Below are 13685 nucleotides of genomic sequence, written 5' to 3'. Positions count from 1 at the left end.
AACAAAGTTCATACTTACCTCCTCTCTGCAAGGGTTTTGCACAGAGCAGCCTCCAGCTTCCTTTTCTGGGGTCCCCCCATAGCACTCCTGGCTCTTCTCAACTGCCCCCATGGAGAGCCGCTTTCCATAGGGTCACTCATGCGGGTGTGCTCCCGAGTCCTGCTGTTGCATCCATTGACAGCAGGATTCAGCCCCGCCCCCGGCTCCCATGTCACTGGATTTGATTGACACCAGCGGGAGCCAATGGCTCCTGCTGCTATTAATCTATCCAATGAGGACACGAGACAGCAGCTGGAGCTGCTGTGCTTGTCCCTGTCGCTGGAACATTTGGGCTCAGATAAGAAAAAGGGGGGGCTTGGGGGGGCTGCTGCAGTACAAAAGGTTTTTCACCTTAATGCATATAAAGATTGTCCTGTAGGGGAGTGGCTAGGCTGAACATGTGAGAGGAGGACGCTGTAGCACTGTGCTCCTGCCGACCATCAGCTGGCTATTAGTGAGGTATAGGGGAAGAATTCACCTGGCTTTCTACTGCTTTCCACTGCTCCACGAGCTGGTTACTGGAGATTTATGTGTCTCTCCGTTTTTTTCACTGATAAGTTGCTGAGCTGCTGATAACCCTGCTGATAACCCTGACCTAATTATCCTCCTCCTTTAATCCTTACCGGCCACGCTGTTAGAGGAACAGCTTGTCTGAGGTTTGCTGTGTTTGGCTTTTGCTAAACTAATCTACTGACTACATTTCCCAGTGTGCATCTTGCATCCTGCAGTCTTATCTGGTCTATTCTCATCTTCTAAAGAATATTCTTGTTGCTCTGGTACTTTTCAGACCCTATGAAGGTTAGATATGTTCTTGGGAACAGACTCAGCTATTGTTTGGGTTTCTGATGTTTATTACTTAACGAGGGATTTATCAGATCATTCACCGTTAGTAGTAACACTAGATAAAATAAAGCCTAAAATTAGGTCTAACTGGAGAGTCCCTGCTTTCTGGTTTAAAGTTCCCCATCAGGGGGATGCAATGAGGTTGGCCTTAGTTGAATTTTTTCAAATTAATAATAACTCAACATCACCTCAGGTAGTATGGGACACCACGAAGGCATTTTTGAGAGGATTATTGGTTAAGGCCATAAGCGTCTACAAAAAAGCATGTAGAGAGCGGGAATCGCTGTTAGCAGCAGAGGCGCAGCAGAAAGAAGTTCAGTATATTCAGAGTCCTACTACCTCTAATCGTAGGGTGTGGAAGGATGCACAATTACTATATAAACAGACTTCTATGAAAAGGCTGCGCGGTCTGACTTTTTGTCTAGATGTCGCAGTTTTGAAGAAGGAGAAAAATCAGGCAGAATGCTATCAGTAATAGCCAAATCCCAAGAAGATAGTAAAATTATTTCTGCTATTCGTACAGTGGAGGGAGATATTACTTATGACCAGAAGGAAATAATGCGATCCTTTGTTCATTTTTATAGTAATTTATATCAAAATAAAGTTAATTTTTTCCGAGACAAGACTTAGAGAATTTTTAGAACCTTTAAAACTCCCCTCTCTTTCTGAAAACGATAAACAAGAACTGGGAGCTCCTCTGACATTGGAGGAGTTGATTAAGGCAGTGGAAGAAAGTCCAAATGATAAAGCCCCGGGTATTGATGGGTTACCTTCAGAAGTATATAAACAGTATGGTGAGGTTTTGCTTCCAGAATTATTGAAGGTCCTTAATCAGGCTTTGGAATCATTCAGGCTTCCTGAATCTATGAGGGATGCTTGTATTATTGTATTACCAAAGCCGGGAAAGGACCCTTTGGCTCCGGAATCCTACCGCCCGATATCATTGTTGAACTCGGACGCTAAGATTCTAGCCAGGGTCCTGACTAAAAGACTAAGTAGACATATGCAGGGATTGATTCATTGTGACCAATGCGGCTTTATCCCAACAAGGTTTACAGCTATTAATATAAGGAGGCTTTATTTGAATATGCAAATACCAACTGATAATATTGGGACAAGAGCGATTTTGTCACTCGACGCTGCAAAAGCTTTCAACAGTGTCGAGTGGACATATTTGTGGGAGGTGTTGGGTTTGTTTGGCCTAGGGGACAAGTTTATAAGGTGGATCAGGATGCGGTATGCCACTCCGAGGGCATGTATGCAAATAAATGGCACAGTTTCAGAATTTTTCCCACTATACAGAGGAACAAGACAGGGGTGTCCCCTGTCTCCTTTACTATTCGCACTGGCCCTTGGACCACTGGCCGAGGCCGTCCGACAGGCGGAATCTATTTGCGGATTTATTAGAGGAATGAGGATTGAAAAAATCTCCTTGTATGCTGATGATGCATTACTGTTTCTTGGGGATACAGAAGGTTCTTTAAGCTCCTTAATGTCACTAATAAAAAAAATTTGGATCGTTTTCTGGTTACATTATTAATAGGGATAAATCTGTACTACTTCCATTAGACAATCCTAGTCTGTCCAGGTTAAAAGAGGCCCCCCAAGTTAAAATAGTGTCATCATTTAAATACTTGGGAATAATGATAAACTCTAGAATAGAAAACTATTTAATGGATAACTTGTCACCTATTCTTAACAAATTCCAATTTAAGAGCATGGCTTGGACCAAATTGCCATTATCGGTGGTAGGCCGTTCAAATCTCATAAAAATGATCTGGACCCCTCAATTGTTATATATACTCCATAATTCACCGATATGGATAACTTTAAAATGGTTCAAAAAAACAGAATCAATATTTCGTAGACTATTATGGAAAGGAAAAACCCAGAGAATTAAGTTATCAATTCTCCAGAGGGCAAGGGATTGGGGTGGATTAGCGGTACCACAGCCAAGACTCTACTTCATAGCCTCCCAGCTTCAGCATTTTGCAGGCTGGGGAGAAAGTAATTGGGAAGACCCCATACAGGTTTTATTGTTAAATAACAGTTTTCGATACAATCTTGTGGCTCAGTTGGAATCCGGAGCCCTGGGTAACACCTGTAGGGGTCTAGCAACGACACTTATGAATAGAGTCTGGAAGGAAATGAGGAGTATAAGGAAATTTGAAGGAGTTTCAAAATACTCCCCGCTTTGGGGGAATAAGCAATACAAAGAATTATATAAATTGGAGGGATTCGAAAGCTGGCTCTCTAAGGGGCTCCAATATATAGAACAGATGTTTACACATAATGTTCTGTGCTCCATTCAGGACCGGCAAGAATCCTTTCAACTGCCTTCTAGTCACCTCTATATTTTACAATTACGGCATGCGATTCAAACTCAGTTTAGAAGGGAAAAGATAGTGATAAAACCTACCCCACTTATAACATCATTAGCAAGGGGGGAGGAAAAAAAGGGCTTGATCTCGTCTTTATATGGTCAATTGATGAGACTATATCAGGAAAAGGTTGTCAGCCCGGGTAGAACAGGCTGGGAGAGAGACATAGGGGACATCTCCAATGAAAACTGGCAAATTATCTTGAGAAGGGTACCTCTAGTATCATTATCACCGGCTCAATGTCTGACGCAACTATTTATAATATATAGGGTATATAGAACACCAGTAAAATTATTTAAGTGGGGAAGACGCGACTCTCCGGAGTGCCCTAGATGTCAAAAGTCTCCAGCTGATTTAATACACATGATGTGGAATTGTCCAAAAGTGGCTAGATATTGGCGAGAGGTGGTTAATACAATCAATGCTACATGTAATACACATATCAACAGGACCCCTATGACATCTCTACTGGGATATTTTGACGAGGAAGGTTTCTTTCCCAGGGAGGTGATATTAGTTACCAGACTATTGTTTATTGCACGTTATTTAATTGCTCTAAGGTGGATATCTTCGAATGCACCTTTACTTGAGGACTGGCGTCTTCAGGTAAATGAAAACATCTTGAAAGAACAACAAATTGATTGCAATAGGGGAGAATCCAATAACTGGATTAAAATATGGAAACGATGGATATCGGATCCACGGTTAGCTCCACCCTCACTAATAATGGGGGAGTCTGTATTGAGTGGTTAGTATCGTTTGTTTTTTTTTGTTTTTTCTGTTTGAGTGGGATAGTAAACGTGGTATTCAAAGGAAAATGGGGTAGAGAGTTATACCAGAGGGCAGGAAAAATATAAAAAATAAAAAATTGTAACGATAAAAGATGTGGGTAGAAACAATCTTCTCCTTTGTCAGCTTGTGATATATAACTTACTATGGAAACTACGCTATGGATTTGTCGCCCGGAGAGTGCGTGTTTTTTTTTTCCTTTTTTTTTTGTGTGTCTATGTCTGTGTGTATATGTTTGTAAATACTTGTGTCTAAAGGATGGTTAGGTAGTATATATGATAGTGGCAAGTAAGAAAAAGAGAAAAATATAAAAAGTTGTTTTGCACGGATCAATTGAAATAAATAGGAAAACGAGAATAGGACGTAATAGCGGTATAAGGAAACAAAACTGTAAAATATATACTGATACTGTAACTTGGTCTGTTATAACTTGTAATATGTCAAATAAAGAAATAAACAATCAAAAGATGAAAAAACATGAGGGTTTAAAACCCCTTTAAGAAACAATGTGAGTTTGGTGCATAAGCATTCACTAGTGTATATGGGATAGAGTTGAGGGTGCATATCACAATAAGGAATCTGCCTTAAGGATCAAAAATGCACTTTTCTAGGACAAAGGAGACTGTGTGTTTGATGGCCATGAGAATTCCTTTTTTCTTTTCAGAAGCAATGGCCATAAAAACATGGGGGTAAGATGGATGTGTACATTTAGGGGTAGCATCAATGCAAAAGTGAGTTTCCTGAATATTCAAGACATCCGCAGTTTGTTTGTAGGCCTCATTCCAGATAGAGCAGTGTTTGACCAGATGGTTCAAGCCTATTACATCATGTAATAAAAACTTGAATCCCATTTTGTGAAGCCTAGGCAAGATGGGAGTAGAGTTTGCCTGGTGGTGAGATAAAATTGGTCCAGGCATAGAAGATGGTGAGGTATTGGAAGAAAGTGAAAATATCTTCATGTCAGTAGTTATGAACTTTGGTGTTGGCAAACGGGGCGAAGGAAACAGAGAAGGGCTAGATTGGCACTCAAAGCATTAACGGATTTGCGGAACCAAAAGGGAAACAGTTCCAACTGATAGTAATGAACAGTGACAAAAAGAACAAAACAGTGTAAAAAAAGGAGGCCACTGGTCGTCACAGAGGGTCTCAGGCAAGAAGTGATGCCATTTGTGAAGTAGGCAGGAAAATCAAGTGAGGAACTTCCCAATCGGCCAGACGTGTGATGCATCAGCTATTGGAAAAGGGTATAGAATGTACCTTAGGTTGGATGAGTACGCTGCTTTACAGGTATGTTCCTCCAATCTGGGTTAGACTTAGGTGCTTGTTGGGACCTGTGATCAGGTCCCGGAGACCCTAAAATGATGTCCTATTGTCGGTAGGTGGAGGCCTTCTTCCAGAAAGGTGATGTAGGAAGTGGAACCCTGGTGCATGATCTCAAGCTTTGCTGGGTACTTCCACTTATATGGTAGGGTGTGGTTCCTTAGTGCTTTGGTAATTGATATAAAGTTCTTACGTCTCTGTAGGGTAAATTGAGAGAGGTCAGGAAGTAATTGCACTTTTGTAGCTTGTTAAGGTAAGATATCTGGCCTTCTGAATGCTACTAAGACCTACTCCTTCACTAGTAAGAAATGTATTATTAAGATGACATACCCAGGGGCTTCCCTTAGTAGGAAGGATGGTTTGGGTATGCTATGAATCCAGTCAATGGTTAGATCCACGGGAGTGAGTGACGGGATTATCACTAGAAACAGTTCTCCTGCAAAATGGGGAAACTTGTGAAGCTTGCACTGATTGGGGTATGCCCCTAATCTTTAAATTGTGTCTCCTGGATCTATCCTCAAGATCCGCCAGTTTTACTTTAATCCAGGAAATGTCCTCAGCTTGAGCGGTATGAGTGTCAACCAGCGTATTATAATTATCAGCAAAATCACACATGGAGCATTTAACATGATCCACTCGTTCGCCCAGCTCCTGCATTTCAAATTTTGTTTGTTGAAAACATGTCCATCATGTCTTTCTGTAAAGATACTTTGAGAGACAGGGACATATCATAGTGTCATCATAGTGTCTGAAACAGGCTGCCCACTTATGGGGAACACAATGATCGGATCAGGCATAGAAGCAGTGGATGCACATCCATTATCTGTGCTTACCTCAGTGAGCATGCCATCAAGGACATACTCTGACTCCTCTCTATGAGGTTTTCATTTTATAGGGCTATGGAAAGTGGGAGTGTTGGATCCTGAAGCAGGGATTTCACTGTCTCTCCCTGTATCTGCTTTGCTGGGTCCCGGTGAAGCCACTGCTAGAGGCCTAACTGCGGGCCGAAGGCTATGGCATTTTGTTGTGACCGCTGGATCGTCAGCGGAGAGAAGCCCATCAGTTTATGGGGCTGCAGGTTGTCTCACTTTTGGCAGGGCATGCCTGGTGGTATCAGAAAAACAGGGAGAGTTAGGGCTGCAGTGGAAGAGCGCTAGAAGAGCATCCGTCATCGATATGTCCTGGCGGGTATGAGGAGCTATCAGCTCAGGCTTCCATCTTGCCAGACGGTAGCTCCATTTTTATCACTACTTTGATGATGTTTAGATTATAAATATAACATTATAAAGATAAAAATTTCTGATAACTAATCAACATACATAAAATTTCGATATTTTTATTAGCACAAAAAAACTGTGGTGTACAAGGCTGCTCAAGCATGTAAATTGTTAAACTTACTAGTAAAATCCATGCAACTTTTGGGTCTGATACAAGGCTGCCAGAATCCCTACTACAAGTTTTGTACCAGTGGAAAACCTCCCACGGGCCTTTACATGGCATAACAACCAAATATGTATAAAAAGTACCAGATTTATTATATTCAACCATGAAACAAAGTTCCATAAAATTACTTTTCTTTGGCAGAGTAGTACAACTTAGATGGAGAGGCAAAAGGCATATATGACTGGCCAGAATTGAATCACAAACACCCCATACAAGAATTTCTTCACAGTATATGTCCTAGCCAAAAGGTTATCATCTCTGCTTCAATTTACATAGTTACATAGTTAGTCAGGTTGAAAAAAAGACACAAGTCCATCAAGTTCAACCAAAAAATATAAAAACACAATCCTTCACCCACAGTTGATCCAGAGGAAGGCAAAAAAAAAAAAAAAAACAGCAAAGCATGCTCCAATTTGCTACAGCAGGGGAAAACAATTCCTTCCTGATCCCTGAGAGACAATCAAAAAAGTTAATTTGTGCTTTTTGTACAGTTTGATATATGCACATTAGATTTTCCCATTCCTAACCTTGATATTCTCCCATACAGGGCCGTCTTTAATATTGATTGGACTCTGGGCAAAACTTTTCTTGGGCCCATCCCCCCCCCAACTTTTCTTGGGCCCATCCCCCCCTCCCCCCCTCCCCCCATGCAGTTTTGCTCTCCGCCTGCTCTGAGACATACAATAAATAGCAGCTAGACTCAAAATCAGTTTACTGAATGAGATCAGGCAGCCATTGCGATTGGTTGCCAGAGGTTACAGTGTATCATTACCGCTCACTGGCTGGTTGCTAGAGGTTACAGCACCCATTACAGCTCACTGATTAGTTGCTAGAGGTTGCAGCACGTGATTTCTGCTTGTTGATTGGTTGCTAGAGATTACTGTGGATATGACCTGGGGGCGGGGGGGCATGATATACATATCAATGCCATCGGCCGGCCCTATTTACATATGCATGCCGGTAATTTACATGTAAACACAGGGTCTGCAGGTGAGTCATCTTTATACAACAATAGGGCAGAGCTGGGCTGCATTAGTAGCAGCGGGCAGCTGCTTTCGGCCCCACAACAATGACAGGGCCCAGGGCAGCTGCCCCTTTTGTCCTGCCTTAAAAACGGCCCTGCTCCCATATCTAAGATGAAATAAAGGGGGGAAGGGGCTGGGTGATCTTCCTAGGCATTTCTCCACCTCTGATAACCTTGTTTAGACCTTAATGCAGGGAGGAGGGGTATTTGGCCACCCTAAATATTACTCATGCAAATACTGGGTTTGATACAAGACACATTTCTTTGGAAGAGTTCTACAGTATATCTTAAATGGAAGGATAAGCTGGCTGGGACACATCCTGTGAAGAAATTATTTTAATGGGGTGTTTGTGATTTGATTCCCACCAGTCATCTATGAATTTTGCCTCTCCATTTGAGATGTACAACTCTGCTAAAAAAAAGTTAGATTTTTATGGAGCTTTGTTTTATGATTTAATATAATAAAATACTTTGTACTTTTTATATAGTTACATAGTTAATCTGTTTGAAAAAAAGCACAAGTACATCCAGTTTAACCGCAAAAAAACACACACATAAAATGTAAAACCTCCAAATACACTATCTTATGCCCACAGTTGATCAAGAGGAAAGCAAAATAAACCCCAATAAAGCATGATCCTATTTGCTCCAGCGGTGGAAACAATTCCTTCCTGATCCCCCAAGAGGCAATTATTCCCTGAGTAAAATTTTACCTATAAATATTAGCATTCAGTTATATTTTGTGAATTTATGAAAGAATTCAGGCCTTTTATTAAAACAATCTACTGAGCTGGCCAGAACCAGCCCTCGAGGGAGTCTATTCCACATTTTTACAGCTCTTACTATGAGAAAACCTTTCCACATTTGAAGGATAAATATCCTTTTCTCCAGATGTAAAGCGTGCCCCCTGATCCTCTGTGATTACCTTAAAGTTAATAACACTACAATATATATATATATATATATATATATATATATATATATATATATATATATATATATATATATATATATATATATAATTCATGCCATTCCCCATCCAGCTTAATCGTACTTTGTTGATATGGACCAGGAGTAATTAGTCCATAATTCAACCCTGTTATGTACTTAAGAGTTTAATTTGGAACCTTGCAACTTCACGTAGCTTAGAAAGCACCAAAAAATGGACCCAGCCTGATTATTTATCTGTACAATTATTTTTATTGAAAGAAAGCAAGGTCTACCAGCTTACCTGGTCCCCATGATTTCAATATTATCATGACATAATGCATGACAATATGCATGGATTAACCATACTGCACAAATGTAAGTGGGCGCTAACCCTTTAGTTGTGCCTAATTATTTTAAATAAATATATGGCAAAGCTTTTGAAGACTTACTTCTCTTGTGGGTCACGTGAACACAATACATTTTGTCATCCAAAAGTCAATTTAGAGCAGGTAATAGTCCATTATTAGCTGATGGGGCAGAGCAGCACCAGGCTCTGGAAGGATCCCAACAATATTGTTAGGATCCACCCAACTGTCAATCCTTCCTTGTAGCATGCTGTGCCTGTCCCCTCCCCTGCCTGGCACTGACAGTCACTGTTCTCCATGCTTGGAGACTGAGGACTGAACAATTAGTGATCATTTGATCACTGTGTATTCGGTCTTAGCCCTTGTACACATGGTCGGAGATTCCAACGGAATGTGTCCGATCGGACCGTTTTGTCGGATATTCCGACTGTGTGTGGTCTGCATCGGACTGTTTCCGTCGGAGTATCCGACGGACCAACTTTTCCAACTTGCCAGTAAAATTTTCAGACAAAATGCTCTGATCGGACATACTCCGATCATGTGTATAGAATTCCGATCGGACAAAGTGCCACGCATGCTCAGATCAAATTCCTACACCAAAGCTATTGGCTACTAGCGCGAACATAGTCCCGTCATAACGAAATAACGTCATCACGTCGGATTTTCCGACAACTTTGTCTGACCGTGTGTATACAACAGTTTCGGACAAAATCCGACAGACAAAATCCGATGGATTTGGTTGTCAGAATCTCCGACCGTGTGTACAAGGGCTTACAGCTGCAGCATGGAGGTGAGAATGATTTTTTTTCTTCCCCTTTAACCCTTATTTTTTGGAGAGCTTAATTCACTATTGAGCATCAGGAGTATGGGCTGTGTTTTGCTGCCCTGAATGCTTTTTCTGGTTTGCTCTGATTCCTTTTTAAGAAGAGGTAAGTAAAACCTTCGGCAGAGGGGTCGCTGTGGGTGTAATATATTTGGATTTTGCAAAAGCGTTTGACACAGTTCCCCACACATGACTAATGTGTATAGTAAAGTCTACAGACTTGTAAAGATCAGTTTGCAAATAGATAGAAAACTGTCTAAAAGACAGAATTCAGGGTGCAGTGGTTAATGATTCTTACTCTGAATGGTCTAAGGTTATCAGTGGTGGACCCCAAGGTTCAGTGTTGGGACCCTTACTTTTTATTATCTTTATAAATTATATTGGGTCTGGGATTAAAAGTTCAATGTCAGTGTTTGCAGATGACACCAAGCTATTGCAGTGGAATAATGTCCTTACAGGATGTCTCCAACTTAGAAGCTGACCTTACGGCACTATTTATTTGGGTGACTGTGGCAAATGAGGTTTATTGTTGATAAATGTAACGTTATTCACGTGGGGGCTAAGAAGATGCATGCATCATACATACTAGGGGAAGTACAACTGGGGGAATCCATAGTGGAGTAGGATCTGAGGGTTTTGTTAGATCATAAGCTTAATAATAGCATGCAATGTCAAGCTGCAGTTTCCAAAGTGAGCAAAGTCGTTTCTTGTATTAAGAGAGGTACGTACACCAGAGAGCGAGATATCATTTTGCCCCTGTTAAATTAAATCATTAATAAGACCTCATCTGGAATATGCAGTTCAGTTTTGGGCACCAGTTCTCAAAAAGGATGTTGGGGAACTGGAGAAAGTGCAGAGAGGGACAGCCAAACTGATAAGAGGCATGGAAGAGCTCAGCTATGGGGATAGATTAGAGGAACTGAATGTATTCTCTCTTGAGAAGAGGAGATTAAGGGGGATATGATAAACATGTACAGATACATAAGTGGTCCATATAGTGAACTTGGTGTTGAGTTATTCAATGTAAGGTCATCACAGAGGACAAAAGGGCACTACGTCTAGAGGAAAAGAGTTTTTATCTCTAAATATGAAAAGGTTTCTCCACAGTAAGAGCTGTGAAAAAGTGGAATAATTTTCCACCAGAGGTGGTTCTGGCCAGATCAGTAGATTGCTTTACAAAAAGGCTGGAATTCTTTTCTAAATGTACAAAATATAACTGGATACTAACATTTAGAGGGCTTTCACACCGAGCCGCCCGGGCGTCGGCAGTAATGCTGTAATGCATTTTTAGAGCCGCATTACCGTTGTTTTAGCGGCTCTATTTGGCCACTAGCGGAGCGGTTTTAACCCCCTGCTAGTGGCTGAAAGGGGGTTAAATCTGCCCGCAAAATGCCGCCGGAGCGGTCTTTTGCTGGCTGTATCGCAGCACTGCCCCATTGATTTCATTGGGGAGGAGCGGAATATCTGCTAGTGGCTGAAAGGGGGTTAAATCTGCCCGCAAAATGCCGCCGGAGCGGTCTTTTGCTGGCTGTATCGCAGCACTGCCCCATTGATTTCATTGGGGAGGAGCGGAATATCTGATTACCTCTCATGGATCAGGAAGAAATTGTTTCACCTGCTGTAGCAAATTGGATCAGGTTTTGCTGGGGTTTTTCACCTTCCTCTGGATCAACTGTGGATAAAGGATTGTGTAATATGGGATTGTATGGTTGTTTTTTTGTTTTTTTTTATTGGTTAAACTAGATGGACTTGTGTCCTTTTTCAACCTGACTAACTATTTAACTATGTAATTGTTTTTGAGAGCAACCTTGCCTTAACTGTCAAAATACCTGAACAGGGATGCATCCCAGATCCCTTTATTTTTAAATAAGCAACATGGGGGGAGGGTTGTGTGAAGGGGTTGACAGGGCCACCAATTAAGGGTATTTTTTGATGACCTTTAATTTTTGTATTTGTGTATGGCCATCTTTACGAACAAGCACAGTGTGCAATTATCACTCTTCTGTCTACAGCTTCATTGACCACAACTGATTTTAATGACATCATAACCCCTGCCAGAGAAATCAGGTTTATCATTACCTGAGGCAGTGCTTGTACGACAGTGTCCAGTAAAGCCCTCATGCCTGTTGCCATTTTCAGCAGCTTCAGCACTGTAAATCAAATACAATTAAAAAGAACACAGTGTTACAATAGGTGTGATTTAACAGTACTTTGAAAGAAAATGCTAAAAATAAATGAAAAAATATTTGAAAGAAAATATGCTTTTCAAATACAGGTGGTCCCCGGGTTAGAAACATCCAACTTACAAATGACTCCTACTTTCAAACGGAGGGAGACCACAGGAAGTGAGGAAATCTACCCATAGGAAGGGGAATTCACTGCTGTAAGAGTTATGATGGGGAAAAGGTGTCTCTACTGAAGCTTTATCACCAATCCTGGTTTTGACAACAACCCAAAATTTTCTAAATCCAATTGTCACAGGGACAGAGAATGAGGTGACCTCTTTTGAACAGGGGCACAGACAGCAAAACAAATGTTACAGGGGTATTAATTCTTCCCTATGTTATCCCAAAAACATAAAAAATATTTTTTTGGCTGGAGCTACACTTAATAAATGTACCTGTTCCATCTTGCATACAAATTCAACTTAAAAACAAATCTATAGACCCTATCTTGTTTTTAATCCGGGGACCGCCTGCATGACAAATATTGAATCACTGTAAAAATTCCACAATATATGGTATGTTTTCACTTTTTTGTTTTATTGTATAGATATTTGGTATCAGAATTTTTGTTCTAGCAGCTGTATATTTTTTACCCACGCATAGAATCTCATTTATATTTATATAGTTTAAACTTGATGTTAACCTGATTTGTAAAATTTGACCTAAGCACATATATCTGTAGTGTTTTCTTATCTCTCTCCAAAACACTAAGTCTTGTGTCTTTCTACTGTTTTGTTGCTCTATTATTACCCTGATGACTTCTGACAAGTTCTTCATTAACCAAGATAAAACCAGCCTGAAATTTGTGTTGTGGGAGATTGCTATAAATAGATTAGCAGACAGCTTGTCTTGTCCCAACACAGCTCTGCACATTCCTTCCTTCGCCTATGGGGGGGTGCCTTTTCTCCAATCACCTGTCTTGTCTGTATGCCAATAATCCACACACAATGCTGACCAGGAAGAGAAAATCTGTAACATATGCAGTTTCTAAAGAATATATAAACCCGAAGACACCATATATGCCTGTAAAACATAAGTGGGGAGATTTGTTTCATCTCTTTGCATCATCTAAGGCTGTTCACTTCACTGGGTATATGTGCGAGGGTTTGCATCCACTTTAAGTATAGTTTGCTGGTCAATGATCAGACAACGACAACAAGATTTCAACAACCCATGGTGGGTTATTGATGTTGGAGAATGCAATATCAATGTATCAATGTAGGATAATGCTCTATATTTTTTGGATTGGCAAGAAACCCAGGATTATTCTGATGCCACATAACTGTGAAAATATATGCTTACAGTTAAGCAGTAAAAAAGTCAGTTTATGATTGGAAAGGTCTTAATCAATCTAAATTAAAGTCATATATGGGGCATATAAGGAACGGCAAATACTTATTTTTGTTTCAGTAAATACTGAATGGGGGACATGTATAAGAAGACACATCAATGTCAGTAAGAGTAGTGTTATGTGTTAGTATATAAAGATATAGTGGCCTTTAG

General features: G+C 40.7%; 1 protein-coding gene across 1 annotated transcript in view; it reads right to left on the bottom strand.

Annotated features, from left to right (window-relative positions):
* LOC143959324 (voltage-dependent T-type calcium channel subunit alpha-1I-like) overlaps positions 1 to 13685 on the bottom strand; it is a gene marked incomplete at its 5' end in the record, with an annotated part of 1279315 nt that overhangs the window by 954719 nt on the left and 310911 nt on the right. Inside the window, one exon of the mRNA XM_077468009.1 lies at positions 12037 to 12107. Within this exon, the coding sequence (XP_077324135.1) occupies positions 12037 to 12107 (71 nt within the window). The remainder of the gene's footprint in view (positions 1 to 12036; positions 12108 to 13685) is intronic.

This window comes from Lithobates pipiens, unplaced genomic scaffold, assembly GCF_037356315.1.
Source record: "Lithobates pipiens isolate NorthernLeopardFrog02 unplaced genomic scaffold, aLitPip1_a1.2 Scaffold_70, whole genome shotgun sequence".
In the NCBI taxonomy this organism is placed as follows: Eukaryota; Metazoa; Chordata; class Amphibia; order Anura; family Ranidae; genus Lithobates; species Lithobates pipiens.
This window is presented reverse-complemented; position numbering and strand designations above follow the sequence as displayed.